Source organism: Agelaius phoeniceus, chromosome 8, assembly GCF_051311805.1.
Source record: "Agelaius phoeniceus isolate bAgePho1 chromosome 8, bAgePho1.hap1, whole genome shotgun sequence".
In the NCBI taxonomy this organism is placed as follows: domain Eukaryota; kingdom Metazoa; phylum Chordata; class Aves; order Passeriformes; family Icteridae; genus Agelaius; species Agelaius phoeniceus.
Genome location: NC_135272.1, coordinates 27491276 through 27505837, shown reverse-complemented (window position 1 = coordinate 27505837; position 14562 = coordinate 27491276). Strand labels below are relative to the sequence as shown.

Genomic DNA, 14562 nt, shown 5'->3' with positions numbered 1-14562 from the left:
ATTGTTCTAACAACACAGAAGATTATATCCTCCTGGCATAAGTAAAGGGCAGTAAGCAGCTTCTCTATTACAACAAAGCAACATCTGAAACATAAACAGAGACGTGCCCCAGACAACACTGCAAGGACCCTCAAAGTACTTTGTCTCTTTAAAGTTTTCCCCTTCCGCATTATTACTGAGTTTTATCCTTCGGAATATGAATGGGGACTAAAGCTGCCTCTGTGCACTGCACTCCCCACTGACAAAGCATAAATGATTCACAGCTGCATTCAGCAGACAGATCAATTAATCGTTGCAGCTCTCCAGTATTTATACTGGGCATCATTCAAGCAAGCCAGCTCTGAATCGATTCCTTGTTGCTTCCAACAGCAGCAGATCCTGTTCTTCATTTATACGATTATCTTAGTTGAGAACAGCGTGGGTCATCCAGGATGAAGGACCCCTGCTCCAAAGAAGAGTTGTATTTCATGGCACACAGGGCACCAAAAACTTCCCTGGACCTTGGGAAAAAGGCAATTTTACATTCCTGGACTGTGCAGAGTACACAGCTGTGCCTGGAGCAGTGTGAGGGAAGGAGGCTGCAGCTCCCAGCCAGTGAGGTATCCACGGGATGGCCTAAATATGAACAGATTGCTGTGTGGGGATTGCAGAGACAAAGTCATTTACAGGGGATGTGGGCCTCTACCTTGGTCTTTTTCTTCCTCCCCAGCCCTTCCCAGACTAGGTTGGCTTCTCCTAAAGTTTTGTTTCAAGAAGCAATGCAACACCAAGTCCCTGCCCTGCAAAAGCAGGAGGGAGGGGAGGCTTTGCTGAGCCAGGAGTACTGTTCTGCCTGGCATGCTGTGCCCATGCAGGGGTGCAGAGCCACCCATGCGCCCTACAAGCAGGCAGCACCCAGGTGGATGCTATCAAGAAAGACATTTTGCCCTGAACATAATCAGCATCACAAAAGAAAGACTCAAGGCTTATTTAAAACTTTCTGACCATTTGTAAATGGACTGTCAAAGCACAGTTTGCTCCAGCTGGAGTCTGCACAGGATGTGGCAGGCAGAGATACGTACCAGAGAAGGGGTAAGAGAGAAACATCATACAAAACATCATCTTTTCTACAGTAATCCTTCCCTGATTAAACTTTTTACCCATGTTTAAGCCACAGTTTAAGGACAAACTGCTTGCTTGCTCAGGGAGGCTGAGTCCCACACTCTGGAGCTGCAACACGAGGCCAAGAAATACTTGGACCCAGCCAGCCTGCCCTTTGCAGAGAGGGAAGGTGCCATGCCCACCATCTGGTGGTCCCCACACTGTACCTGGGCTTCTGACAGCATGACGTCCTTGATCACTGGCTGCCCTCGGGGCTCGTTGTTTTCCAGCTTCACATAGGTAACCTGATACCCGCGGATCTGCCCGTGCTGCTTGTTGGAGATGGGCAGCTTCCAGCTCACCCGGATGGCAGTCGAGTTCACAGACTCCACCTCCACCTTTCGCGGTGGGGCACTGGGCACTGCAACACACACGGGAGATCAGTTAGCAGGCACCACACAACCACTGCCACTGCCTCTCACTCCCTCGCTACCTTCCCCCCACCTCACTGCCAGGATGGCCCCACTGGTACAAGCTTCCTGTACCTACCCAGGACATCACACTGCAGTCTTTCAGCATGACCACATCCCTGACCCCTTCCCTTTTGCTGCTCTCAGTAAGAAAGAGTGTAATTGTAATATGCAGGAGCAACCCTGATGAAAGTCATTGTGCTGAATCAGACCCAAGGTCCTCTCTTTTTCTCATCTGCAGCAGTAGGGGAGCAAGGAAGAATACAAGAATACAGCAGAATATAAAGAATATGGTGACCCCCTGCAGCTCAGGATGCCCTGGGGCACAGGCAGGGGTTTTAAAGCCTTCTTAGCATCTTGCCTGACACAACAGCTCCTCTCAGACCCATCTGAAGGAAGCCCAACAGCCCCAGGTAGCATGACTGGGTGCTGAGCCTCTTCTGCAGGGAGCCTTGGTACCTGCCACCAGCCAGAGCACAGACATGCTCTTCCCCTGTGACAGTGAGAGGTTAATGAGGGGGAAAAGCACCATCCTAAAACAATAACCCAGAGCTCAGAGACAGCAGTCACTGAACTCAGCCAGATAAAGGGGCCTGTGGGGATTGTGACAGCTCTGGGGACTGTATTTCATGCACGGCTAGCTGAATGCTTTTTGATAATAAAATGAAAAATTACACTGCCCAGAAAATATCAATTTTCTTGCAAGGTGAGGCCCGTTTAAAAATGTATTTATACCCTATTTACCATTTGGAAAAATTACCTCCTTATTATATTTCGCTCTTGCATTGACTGTGACAAAAATGTCAATTCTAAAAAATTAGCTTCTCAGTTGCTCCTGGAAAGCTCCTTCTGGCTGAAGCAGCTGGGAGTAGAGGTGTGCACTCTCTGGAGGATACTGATCCTACCCAAGTGCCCAGTACCAAGTGAAGGACCTGGGCTCCATCTTATCACCTCATCTGCAGGACCCTTTTCACCTTCCACTGCCCTGGGAAAATCTGGAGGTTTGGAACCTCACACGCCCCAATTCTCAACACAGCAAGAAATCAGTATTAGATAATTAGGGATGGATACCTGACAAGCAGATGTAATGAGTATTGCTATTTCAACCAACTAAATGGGAAGAAACAGCTACCCAGCAGGTAAGCACAGTTTTTAAGCTGCAGGGCAATTCATTATTTTTCCCCAGATGTCCTTCTAATTGTAGATAATTTAATAAAATACAGAAAGGAGGAACAGAGCATTTTAGCACCAAGAGGCCAACTCAAGGTGTGGGAATGGTGGGGGCTGTGCTTGAACAGTTACCCCCTTCTGCCTGGAGCAGCCTATGCTGTAATCCACAATTCACTTAGTGCAGTGACCTTGCACAAGCCACAGGGCTCTCCTGCCCTGGCAAGACACCTGCCCACACACACAGCTGGGAGTCCAAGTGGAAAACAAGATCCTCCCTGAGAGCCAGACAGAAGCTGTGTGTCAAGCTCTGCTGGCACAAGAAGGCGGGAGGCCTCGGCAGGACATGATATGGGGATGTTGCAGGGACACAAAAAGATGTGAATATGAGCAGACCACAGTGTTTTGAGGAACTCTGTCCTGCCCCACAATGGGAATTATGTGCTGTATCTGAGGTCCAAACAGGGAAAGTTCAATTTGTTTTCAGACCACAGTTTAGCATTTCTCATCGCTTCATCATGGGTATCTACTGAGCATCAGCATGTCAGAGGAATATAAAATCACTCCTGACAGCTAAGCTGGAATGTCCAACCACGGTGCCCAAAAACTAACTGAGAAAGCTTGTTGCGACATTTCTGGGCTAACAGCTTCCCCTGGGCTACAATTCTGCTGAATGAGAACTGAAGCAAACAATACAGGCAGCAGGACACACACAGATGTGTTTGCCAGCCCAGGAATGCAGTCAGCAAGCATTCCCAGACGCCACTTTCAGAGCCATGGAGACATGGGGGACAGCGGCAGCCCATTTAGGGAAACTGTAACATGTCTGGTTTCAATTTCCTACACTGATTGGGTAATGCAGAGATCATGCTTTCTTTGCCTGGACGCTCCATCTCTTTCTTCTCCCATTAAATCTGCAGCTTTCTTGGGTCAGCACGAAGCCACGGGAGCTCCTACTGTCACCCTGAGCTCTGGCACTTTCAAAGGAAATGACTTAAATCATGATGACATAACTGACGGCCCTGCTAATACAAAGCAATTTCTCTTTAAAGCTGTCGTATCCAGTAAAGTGCTCTGTACGTGTGGTGTTCTGACTCTTGAGTGGAAGAGAAGCTTTATATAAGCTGTGGCTTGCCTGGAAGCTGGAGCAGGAAGCAGCTTTCCTGCAGTATCTACAACTTTCAAATGGATTGCTTTCCCCCTTTTTAGTTTGCTGGATTTCAGGTCAACAAGTAAACTTTAAGTCCTCATCTCCCAAGAGAAGCCTTTGGCTGGGAGAGCTCATTCTACCTTCAATAAAAACAAATCCACCACCACCCACTATAAAACCACAATAGAAAGCAGAGCAATGCCTCTCTGCATGCACAGGAAGCAGTGACACAAACAGGACCCTGAAGAACCACAATGAGATATCTGACACAAGCTGGAGGCAGAACAAGGGCCAGCAGAGCAATTCCCCAGCCCCACTCCAGGGCAACTGTTGAGATCTGCTCCCTGAAGCATTGCTCCTGACACCCTCTGGTCCTGCTTGAAAGGCGCTCCCAGGTCAATGTCCCTGCTCCTCCCTTTCCCCCCCTTTCCAGCAACCCATTTAGCAGAGTGCTGGTTAACCCATGGCAGTAGCTGAAGGAGCTTTCAGCAGCACCTACCATCCTCGTCAGTGCGCACGTGCACGGGGATGCTCTCCGGTCCCGGCCCCACATCGGTGTGAGCCCTTACCCACACCTTGTATTCTGTCCATTTCTCCAGGTCCTTGATCTCCCAGCTGGAGTGCTCCCGTCCAATGCCATCCACCACATGCTTGGTGTTGTCATCTCCTTCCACTGCCTGGTAGGCAATGGAGTACTGGGTGATGAGCCCATTGCGGCTCTGGGCGGGCGGCGGCACCCAACTTACCCGGATGGTGGTGGAGCTGGTGCTTACACACTCGACTTCTTGGGGTGGGGCGGAGGGGGCTGGGGATAAATAAATGAAGTGGGGAGATGAAGGGAAATGAATGGAAGGACAAACCAAAATGCACAGGGAACTTTTACCCAGCCAACGGAGCACTGAACATACATGTGGACAACTGCGTGCCATCCTCACAGATCGTCAAAGATGGCACTAGGGGGGCAATTTGTACTTGAAGGCCAGATGAACAGCATGGAGATGGAAGTGCTGTTCTGCATCGGAGAACACCTCTTCCCAAAGCAGTTCTGGACACTCAATTTACCAAACACAACAAATGGCAGTAAGGGAAGTGGGGCATGTGGAGGGTGTGAGAGAGAGACTGGTAGGGAGAAGAAAGATGCTTTCAGTGAAGATCTGAAGCAGATGGAAACCAGAAGAGGTAGGAAGCTGCAGAAGGCAAGAGTGGCAGAAGGGAAGCTTACACACCAGATTGTAGGAAGGCTTGTGAAAACTCACTCCTAGACAAGCGGAGGAAACAAAAGTGGATAAGGAAAGCAGATGACTGAGGTTGGAGTTTGTCCTGGTAGGGTTTAAAACCATGACCATCAGCTGTATGCTGCATCCTAACCAGGTGGGGCCAGGCACCATGCAAGAACAGGAGATAATGTGGTTGTGCTGCTTTGCACATGTCCCTGGAATCTGTGACTGACTGCTTCATGCCTGCCACACTGGTTACCTGCCTCAGTAAATTCCTGGCCTATGGATTTATACAGTGGGAAGTAAGCAGGTCTTGCTCCATCCCAGGCAAAAAAGCACCTGTAGTTTGCATTAACTTCTAAGCCCTGGCAATGTTATCTGTCCACAGGAGGAGGAATGGGATCCAGGCAACAGCTGCTTCCTGTTGGGATCATTGGGAGAGAAGTGTCTCTACACAGCACATTAGGGAAGAGCAGTAAAACAAATCCAGGTGGGAGAAGAGAGATTGGGAAAGGAAAGATGATCTGGACAAAGCAAAGCATCTTTATGACATCTGCCTGGTTCATTCCCTTCTCCAGCCTTGCAGAACTGCTGTGTCTGATTGCACCAGGACTCTGGCAGCATAGGAGTCCTCTCACAGCAGCATCAGCCCCCTGTCATTTGGCCTCACTGTCCTGGGATGCTGGCACAGAAGGCAAGAGTGAAATCTGGAGAAGGAAAGGAGCCCACATAGTCAGGGAAAGAACAAGGGAGATGGCTCCATCCCTGGGTGTTCATCCAGAAACATAGAAATGCCTGAAAAAAGACTGCTGCCCCTCCCCATGCTTCAGTCCTTGCAGCCACCAATGCAGCAGAGCCAGCCTTGCAGGGGCACAGGAACAACCCTGCCTGCTCACAGGTGAACACAACCTACGTCACTCCACATGGCATAAAGGACCTCAGGGAATTCAAGCACTCAGCAAGGGTGCCTTGGCTTTGCTGGGCACAGGTTGGCAGTGGCAGAAGATCTGGGAAAGCAGAGGGCAGCAGGACATCCCAATGCCACTGGTGACCTCTCCTTGCTGGGAACAAGGCCCACTTGCTTGCAGAAACAGCTGCAGAGTGCATGTAACTTTTAATGCCCACTCCTGTGCTCAGAGAGCAGGAACATTCCTGGTGCTTGGGCTCAGATGCCTGGAGAGATGAAAGATGGAGGAGAGTAAATAGTGATGGAGCTGCAGGAGACGATGCCTGAGCAGTCAGGCTGCTCTAAGGGAGATACACTGGAGGAAAGAGAAGTCAAAGCAATGTGTGGAAGCAAACAGTTGCCTATGTGAGGGAGGCAGCACAGGATCAGCCCTGCCATCTGCTATAGTGAAAAGGGAGCAGGGGTAAAAAGTGAATCCTCACACTCTTTTGGTTAATCAGCAGAGAAGTGGCAGGGAAGAGAGTAGGAAAATATAGCACCAAAGCAACACCCACAATGGAGGGCATAATGTAGACAAAGTGCCTGGTGGCATTCCTTAGGACAGGTGAGACACAAGGGGCTTGGCAAACCTTTCCTTTGCCACTGTCTGCCCTTCACAGAAGAGATGTGCTTTGACAGAACCTCCACAGCTTCCCTTGGCATGCAGCAGTGAGCTCATTCTCCAAAGGTAGCTTTGGATGGCAGTGTAGGCAAGTCAAAAGTTGGCTGTTGACTGGGTAAGAGTCACACATATGATGTGCAAGTCAAAAGCTCAGATTAACACTTAAAGAAAGCAAAATAAAACTTGATAACATGAGCAGGATCAACTTAAAATGCACAAGGAGTAAAAATGTCCCTCCTGGGGCCAGCAAAGAGCAGACTGGGTGGCCAGCATGCACCCACACATGCAGATGTACCCACACACACTGTGCAAACCTCTGCTGCCTCCAGGCTACTCACGACAGCCTCCCCCGATGGCCCACAGCAACTCTGTGCACCATCCAACCCACCTGCTCCTCAGGCTAGGGAAAAGGCAGACTTAGGACCCACCTTAGTATTTCAAGGGAGAACAGCATTTTAATGCCAAGGCCTAATGGGCACAGAGCTGATGCTTCTCTCTTGCATCATTCCTCTTGCCTGAGGCACCGCAGACTCCTGGAAAACTCCCCCTTGCTCTTCAGGCCCTCAAAGCAGCACTGCTTGTACTGTTTGCAGAGTGCCCAGCAACTCAGTGGGCAGCTTAGCAGGAAAGACAACCTAGAAAGCAGCTGCCTGCTCAGGAGATGAGGTCTCAGCTGTGCTGCTGAAGGGTTCAAAAGGGCATTGCCTTCCTCTGGCCCTTCCACACAAGCATGGCCACTACTCCTGAGCAGGGGTGCCACAAGAAAAGCAAGACCAGCATCCTTCTCCAGCCCATTAGTGAGTCATTACTGATCATGGGCCTCCTACCTGCCCCATGACTGGTTTGTCAGGGACAGCAATAGGGACTGAAGAGAGGCTTTTTGGAAAGCAGGAATCTGACTGCTCCTGCAGCTTGTGTCCCACCTGAACGTGTCAAGCTCCATGATCTAACAGCCTTTCTCAGGGTAACCAGATGGAAAAGTGCAGGAAGGAAACCAGTTTGAAGCTGGGAGCTGTAGTGTTTCTAGATTAGTAAATTCTAAGGCCGAAGGGGACCAGTTGAACCATCTAATACAAGGTGTTGCTAAGTAAAGACCAAAGGATTTCTGCCTGGAAGTTGTGTACTGTGAACACAACTTCTGCCAAGGTAAAGCACAGCTTTCTGAAAGACCTACTTGATTTTGAGTCCCTCAGTACTCAAGGCTGCACACTGCATTGCGACTGTTCAGACAGTGGTTTGTCACCCTCACTGAACAGCAACTGCCAATGGCTTCTGTCATTGAATAGAGTGCCATCAGAAATCTTTTCAAGTAGGAGCCTGTAAACCAAGACCCAGGTCACTTCTTGGGTCAATCTAAGATTCTTAGTTCCTTCAGTCAGTGAGGAGGGCTTTGCTGGTCAAACCAAGGTACTCCTGTGGCTAAATGCCAAATCTCTTCCAGCCTATGCACATTTCTCTGACTAATCACAAGCCAGAACCAGTCAGCTACTGCACCACTGGCCAATGAAGTGACAACGTTAAAACCAGACTGGTGTGAGATGCCTTGTGAGCAGACAATAGGTAGAGTAGGTCATGATAAGATGTCCGCCCTGATGAGTCCATGAAACAAACGTTTCTCTTACTTGGACTGTTGTGAGACTCTGAAGGACTCATTTATGCATGGAGCTGTCTCTGATTAAGTGTGTTCAAGGATAAGAGCATCCACTGATGGAATTAATTTACATGGCAGGAGAATTACTTCAACCTTTGCTATCAATACAAAAGCTATCTGAAACACGTATACAAATCCCCATATTCAGAATTTGCTCTCAGTTTTCAAATATTTATAACCATATGATCTGAACCTTTCTCCATTTTCATACCTGCCTATTGTGCAGCGCTAAGACATCATTAGCTCAATTAACGAGGTGGAGGAATGCCTGGGACTGGTATGTTAATGAAGCTGAGTTTTCCTCAAAGAGAAGGTCATTCTAAAAGTGAGCAGAGCTGCTCTTCCCTGCCAGAGCTCCCTTTCTAATGGCCATCTCACACTCCTGGTTGCTGTGCATGCTGCTGCCCTCCCTGCAGGGAAGGCTGGCTGCCTGTGCCAACTGCTCACTCCACAGAGCAGTAAATCCCAGACAGACGGTGCTAACAGAAATGTCTTTTTTCCCCCTTTTAATGCCCTTTGCATAATGGCAAGCCCAAAAAATCGTTAGTGAAAACGAGCTTATCGCAGGGCCCTTTGATAGCCCTAATCTGCTTATGCGCAGCACTTTGAGCTGCCAATCAGAGCAGTGCAAACTCTCGCTCTGTGATCACACAGGGCAGAGCCAGGATGAAAGTGATATTGCCTGGGTTACCTCATTATTGAGCCTCTCTATTAACTCAACTGCAGCTTTCTCTGGTTTCCCCTAGCACTGCAGTCCCAGAAGCAGCAGCCTCACTTGCTCACACAACCCTGGCAAACAGCCACTTCTCCAAAATGACTCTTCCAGCTGCCTGACAGGCACAGACACACCTGGCCCCACAGGATGCCTCACCTTGCAATCAACTGTATGGGCCAGGGATGGACTCCTGTGTAAGCAAGGCAGCTGGAATGGGGAGTGAAGGGATGAAAATCCAATGGTTTGGAGACAGTCACATTTAGAGCCAAATACCCATATGCTGCCTGTCCAGACAGCTTGCCTGCATGGGAGTAAATTCATAGAGATGCACAAACCCACTCAAATCAATCTCTCCAAAGCAATTTCCCAGCCTGTTTTACTCCTCCATCAGTTTTTATGAATCTACCCTTAGGGAAAGACAGTATGATCAAAGGGACACAAAGAAACAACTTACCCCTTGGGTTCACCCACTCTGCCAAAGAGCCCTGATCCAAACCCCAGCTGGCTTTCCCATTACTCCCTTTAGCAAACTGCATGCCAGCATCCCTGCAAACCTACAAGGGCAGAGGCACTGGCTTCTCTGTGCCCAGGAGATGGAAAATTGACTGCTTTTGCTTTGTCTCCAGCAGTGTTGAGTGTCAGGCACTTACTGGATTGGGCAGTTCTGGCTTCCACTGTGGGGGTATAAACTCCTACCCCCAGCTCTGATCGGGCGCCCAGACGGAACTTATACAATGTGTCTGGTTTGAGACCTTCCACGGCATACGAGGAGGTTGGGTCAAACTCCACCTTTTGCTGCCAAAAAAAAAAAAGGAAAGAGATTATTTGGTGTAGTTGGAGGACACAGAAAAGCTGGTGCGCAGCCATTCTGGACCCACGAAAAGTCCCAGCCACGCTGCCAAACCTGCTTGCAGTCCTGCAGGACTCCAAAGCACAGAGCTTCCTGGGTGACACACCAGGACGCTGCAGGGAAGCAGGCCTCTGTCACAGCCAGGCTATACTGTCTGGTGTCCAGACTGCACTCACTAGTCTAGAGCTTTGTGGGAATGCTGGGTCCAGCTATACAAGTTCAGACAAGGGGCACAGGACACACAAGTTTGCTTTCTCCCAATAGACAGCACATTGCCTGTGAAACAGAGTAAAGCCCTTGTTCTGCAGCACTCAGGATCTCTAATGCACCAAAACACTGCTGGAAAAGAGCTTGATTTGTTGACATTTCACCTGAAAGACACTTATTTTTGGCAGCTCTCACGCCACTATAATAAGAGGAGAGGGAGAAAACCATTGGACACTGTGATGGTGTCATGGCACAATTCTTGCTGTGCTGTCTTGAAACCAGCACTACCTTTGATATATCTTGAACTAGACTTCCTTTAGGGACCTGCAGTAAATGTGGAAGGGCTCTCTCTAGGCTACCTTCAATCTGCTTTTTACATCTAACCAGTCCTGGGGCCAGAGACACACGTTGGAGGCCATTTCAGACTTGCCCGGAAGTGTGACTGTTCAGAGGCACCAGCAGTAAGCATGCCTCAGGGATGCTGTCACAGCAATCTGAGCCTTTCCAGTCCCAAACCAGTCACTAGCTACTTTGCCAGCATGAACAAGAACTGGTGAAGTCACTTACACAGAAACCAGAATGCCACGTTCCTATTGCACACCACTGAGGCAGAAGAAACACAAAGAAACAGTTCTGTTACCACCCTGGCTCGAGCACACACCCTTCCCAAGCTGCCATGTTCAGCCCCAAGAGCTGCCAGGCAGGATGCTCACCTGAGTGCCATCCTCCCCTTCCCAGTACAGCAGCTCATATTTAGTAATGCGTTCCTGAGAGGCGGGCAGCCATGTCAACAGGATGCGGGTATCAGACTCTGCTTCTGCCTGGAAGTCAGCTGGCTGGGCAGGAACTGGGGAACAAACACAGGGTTAGTGCCAGAAGAGGCGAGAAGAGTTGCATGACATAGCAAAGTCAGCATTTCACTTTGTGCGGATCCTCTTTCATTTCTGCCAGAACATTCCTTCTCTCCTGTACTGTGCTCTTAGAACATCTCAGGCCACAAGCAAGGATCTCTGTCACTCTGGTGGGTGACTATGGGGATCGTGCTCACTTCCAGACCCTCACTGCATCCCAGATCCTTCCTTCCACATGTGTACTCAGACCCCAGAAGGGTCCAGCAGTTACACAGGTGCTGACACCCGTGTCCAGGACTTTGTGTCACGTTTTTAGCCACTGTATCTCAGACAAAAGTGTGGGGGCTGTTACCTGCATGGAGATTGATATCAGCTCCCCAGGACAATCTGACAGCATAAATCCGATGGCTGTGGGGTGGGAATGCCCCCCGACCCTCTCTGACATGCGCTCATTTGAGCAGCAAGTGCAGTTGTGATGCCTGGTGCAGGTCAGACACTCAGCTGAGCCCCGCTGCCCCACTCCATACGTACCCCCTTGCTGAGTTTTGACCTGGATGATGTCTGAGGGGGGCCCGTCGCCCACCGAAGTGAAGGCCAGGACACGGATGCTGTAGGTGGTGCCTGTGATGAGGCTGCCCACGGTGGTGAGGTGGCTGTCATCAGTGTTGTGCTTCTGCCACACGCTCAAAGGCAGGTGCGGGTCCGTGGTGTAGTACACGCGGTACCCTCGGATCTGTCCATTGGGCTCCTCCGGCTGCTCCCACTGCACCAGCATGGTGCTGGCACTCAGCATCCGTGCCTGCACTTTGAGGGGTGGACTTGAAGGAGCTTGCTCTCCTGTCCGGGCCTCGACCAGCTCACTGGGGGGACCCCTGCCGATGTTGTTGACTGCGATGACCCGGAACTCGTACTCAGAGAAGGGGCTGAGCCCACCTATGCTATAGCGGGTTGTTGCCACACCATCCACCTCCTGGAACTGGCCCTCCAGGGATTTGGGCTTGTACTGGATGACGTAATATGAAATGGGGTCAGAGTTGCCCGAATCCCAGGTGAGGGTCACGCTGGTAGCTGTTGTTTCAGTCACTAATGGCTCTGTTGGAGGTTTTGGCAGTGCTGCAATTGGAAGGCAGAGAGGTGTGATTTAAATAATTCAGTCAGCTCAAACCTTGCAATGTGCACGGGGATAAAAATGGAGCTGCCACCTCCCATTAACATTCTTCTTTAAAAGGCAGAAATCATTTCATAGTCTATAACATGCATTTTTATATTACCATATATTGCTTGAAGTGGTTCTTAATGGAAGGATAAACAGAGCAATCATGTTATTAGATGTGCTTGACGCACTTACCAGCAGCAGGCTAAATAAAAGTAATTCAACGGGGATGCGGGAATGTTTCTGTCATGGGGGTTCACCCAGCAGTGGGAAGATGCTTGCTGGGCTGGGCTGGCCCCAGAAGCCAGGTGCACAGCTGATTTACACAGTAAAGCAATCAGAGCACCAAAGTAATCTGGAGTTATGCTCTTGCTTCCAGAGAGGCAGTATCTTAGGCCAAAGGTAGCTCATGGACAATGCTGTTAGAAGGGTTGATGGGGCAAGGCTTTGTAAGTATTACAGTACATGCAGGAGAGATACAGCCAGAGAAATTACCAACTTTCATATCCACTATTTCACTGGGTGGTGTGTCAAACTGCAACCAGACAGTAAATTGTTACAGAAGAACTCTGACAATGATACCTCCGAAGTGTCAATGAGAACACAATGACTGCAAACACACATGTCCAGATTTACCATTTTACCACAAGAACAAAGAAAAAGAATGACTGTGTGTGAGAGAGAGTTGCAGAGTACACAAATACTTTAGTACAATGACTGAATTAAAGTCTACAGTAAGTTTAAACCTCCTACAAACCACTCTAAAGTAATTAGTGACTTGTAATGCAGTCATGCTTGAGAAGGAACTAGGGAAAATGCTCAACCCAAATTAAGATACTCAAGAACTTCATTCTTTGGCAAAGCCATCAGGTTTCTAGTTTTCACATGTTCAGCTGAGGAAGGCAAGCTCCTTAGCACAGGGCATGCCTGCTCTGAGTACCAGAGAATGCCTTCTCCAGTGCTACCACAACATGAATACTGAGAAGATCATCAGGGCTGAACTGGCATGGGAGGGGAGGGCACACAACCCACAGCCAGACACCCCACCACTGCCATGGAGGACTCAGGGAGGGCAAACCCAACCTGCAAAGTATTATGGCCTCAAGAAACAGATTTCTCACGGCATCCCTCAGGCTTTCAAGGACAGATGAAACTCCTTTTCTTTTGAAGAGCCACAAATTTGACTCCTGACAGCTGTTGGGTGTGCAGCCTCCATGTGAGCAAGGGCAGGTCTGGTACTTTCAACACACTTAAGTGCAGTCAGTTCTGTGTAATCTTGCTGCTCCTGTCTGCGCTGAAAATGCTCTGCTTGCCAGCAAGCACAGGAGAAGCAACACTGGGTGAAAGAATTTGGGACAGAGGAAGTAAGATATCCAGAATAAAGGTGTAGAAAAAGCAGACAAGGACACAAGGAGGAAGGTGAAGGGCAAAAGGAGCTGAGCAATTTGCTCCCTGTCCTGGGGCAGTGAGGGATGGAGGCAAAGGCATTCCAGCTATGAAATGCTGCAAACCATCAGTGCAATGGTGCAGTTCCCACCTCTTCCCTCCAAGACCAGACCACCATCCCATCATGGCCCTTTTTCCTACATGCTCTTCTGTATCTACTACAGCAAGGTAACCACTGTTCTCTGTATGAAAAGGGAGGCTGGAAAAGGTATTGAGGAGCAGGTGTTGTGAGTAAAGGGAGCTGGGTGCGGCGGAGGTTAAAAGCATCCTCTGACTAGCCCAGAGAATTTCCTGTTATCTCCAGGTCAGAGAGGGCTAACACTCAATTCTCTGATTTGTTCAAGCAGGAACTCTGTGCTAAAGGTGGCCTTAGTGCAGGAAAGAGCCTGCAAGAACAGACAGACTCAAAAGATGACATATCTGTGGTAATCTGAGCTACAAATCAACTGCAAGCAGAGAAGGAAACGGATACTGCGGCTCTGATAGGCCCCAGATGGGAAAGGCAGGACACCTTCAGCCTCCTGTTAGTGGGTGGGCTACCCTGTGGTCAGCAATTGGCAACAATATCCTCTTTGGAGCAAAGCTACTTGTGAAACCTCAGCAGAAAGTACAGCTGAAGGACAGCAACACAAGAAAAAGAAAGGGAAAGGGGCAGAGCAGTAAGGGAAGACATTTACAGAGGATTATGTAACAAATTTCAAATGAACTCATATAGCTCCTCCCTGCAGGGAAGGAGGATGCTCATTCTGTTGAGGCTCATAGACACTTCACATTGCTGGGATTAACTTTCTTGTCTCACCCTTACTGCAAGAGGACATCTCTGTGAACAGCTCTCTGACTGCAGACATCCACAGACCCTGCCCCAAGACACCCTGGCCCACCACTGTGTGGAGCTGATCCTGCTGATACACTGAACAAGCCAGACATTGCTGAGACCAACATAGACTCAGCGAGGTTCTCTCATGGCATAATAAGGACACAAGCTGGCCTGACACAAGCTTGTCTACCATGCCACTTGCAGGAGAGAGGAAAATGAT

The 14562-nt window shown here is 49.3% G+C and overlaps 1 protein-coding gene across 20 annotated transcripts in view; it reads right to left on the bottom strand.

Moving 5' to 3' along the window:
- The window catches only part of PTPRF (protein tyrosine phosphatase receptor type F), a 374973-nt gene that overhangs the window by 58669 nt on the left and 301742 nt on the right, over positions 1-14562 (bottom strand). For 14 of the 20 annotated variants that reach the window (XM_077182405.1, XM_077182404.1, XM_077182409.1 and 11 more), the window contains 5 exons: positions 11458-12039; positions 10789-10922; positions 9669-9813; positions 4367-4672; positions 1308-1501 (listed from right to left, as the gene is read on the bottom strand). In XM_077182405.1, coding sequence (XP_077038520.1) covers positions 1308-1501; positions 4367-4672; positions 9669-9813; positions 10789-10922; positions 11458-12039 — 1361 coding nt within the window. The remainder of the gene's footprint in view (positions 1-1307; positions 1502-4366; positions 4673-9668; positions 9814-10788; positions 10923-11457; positions 12040-14562) is intronic. The other 6 variants (XM_077182413.1, XM_077182418.1, XM_077182419.1 and 3 more) reach the window with 1 other exon arrangement.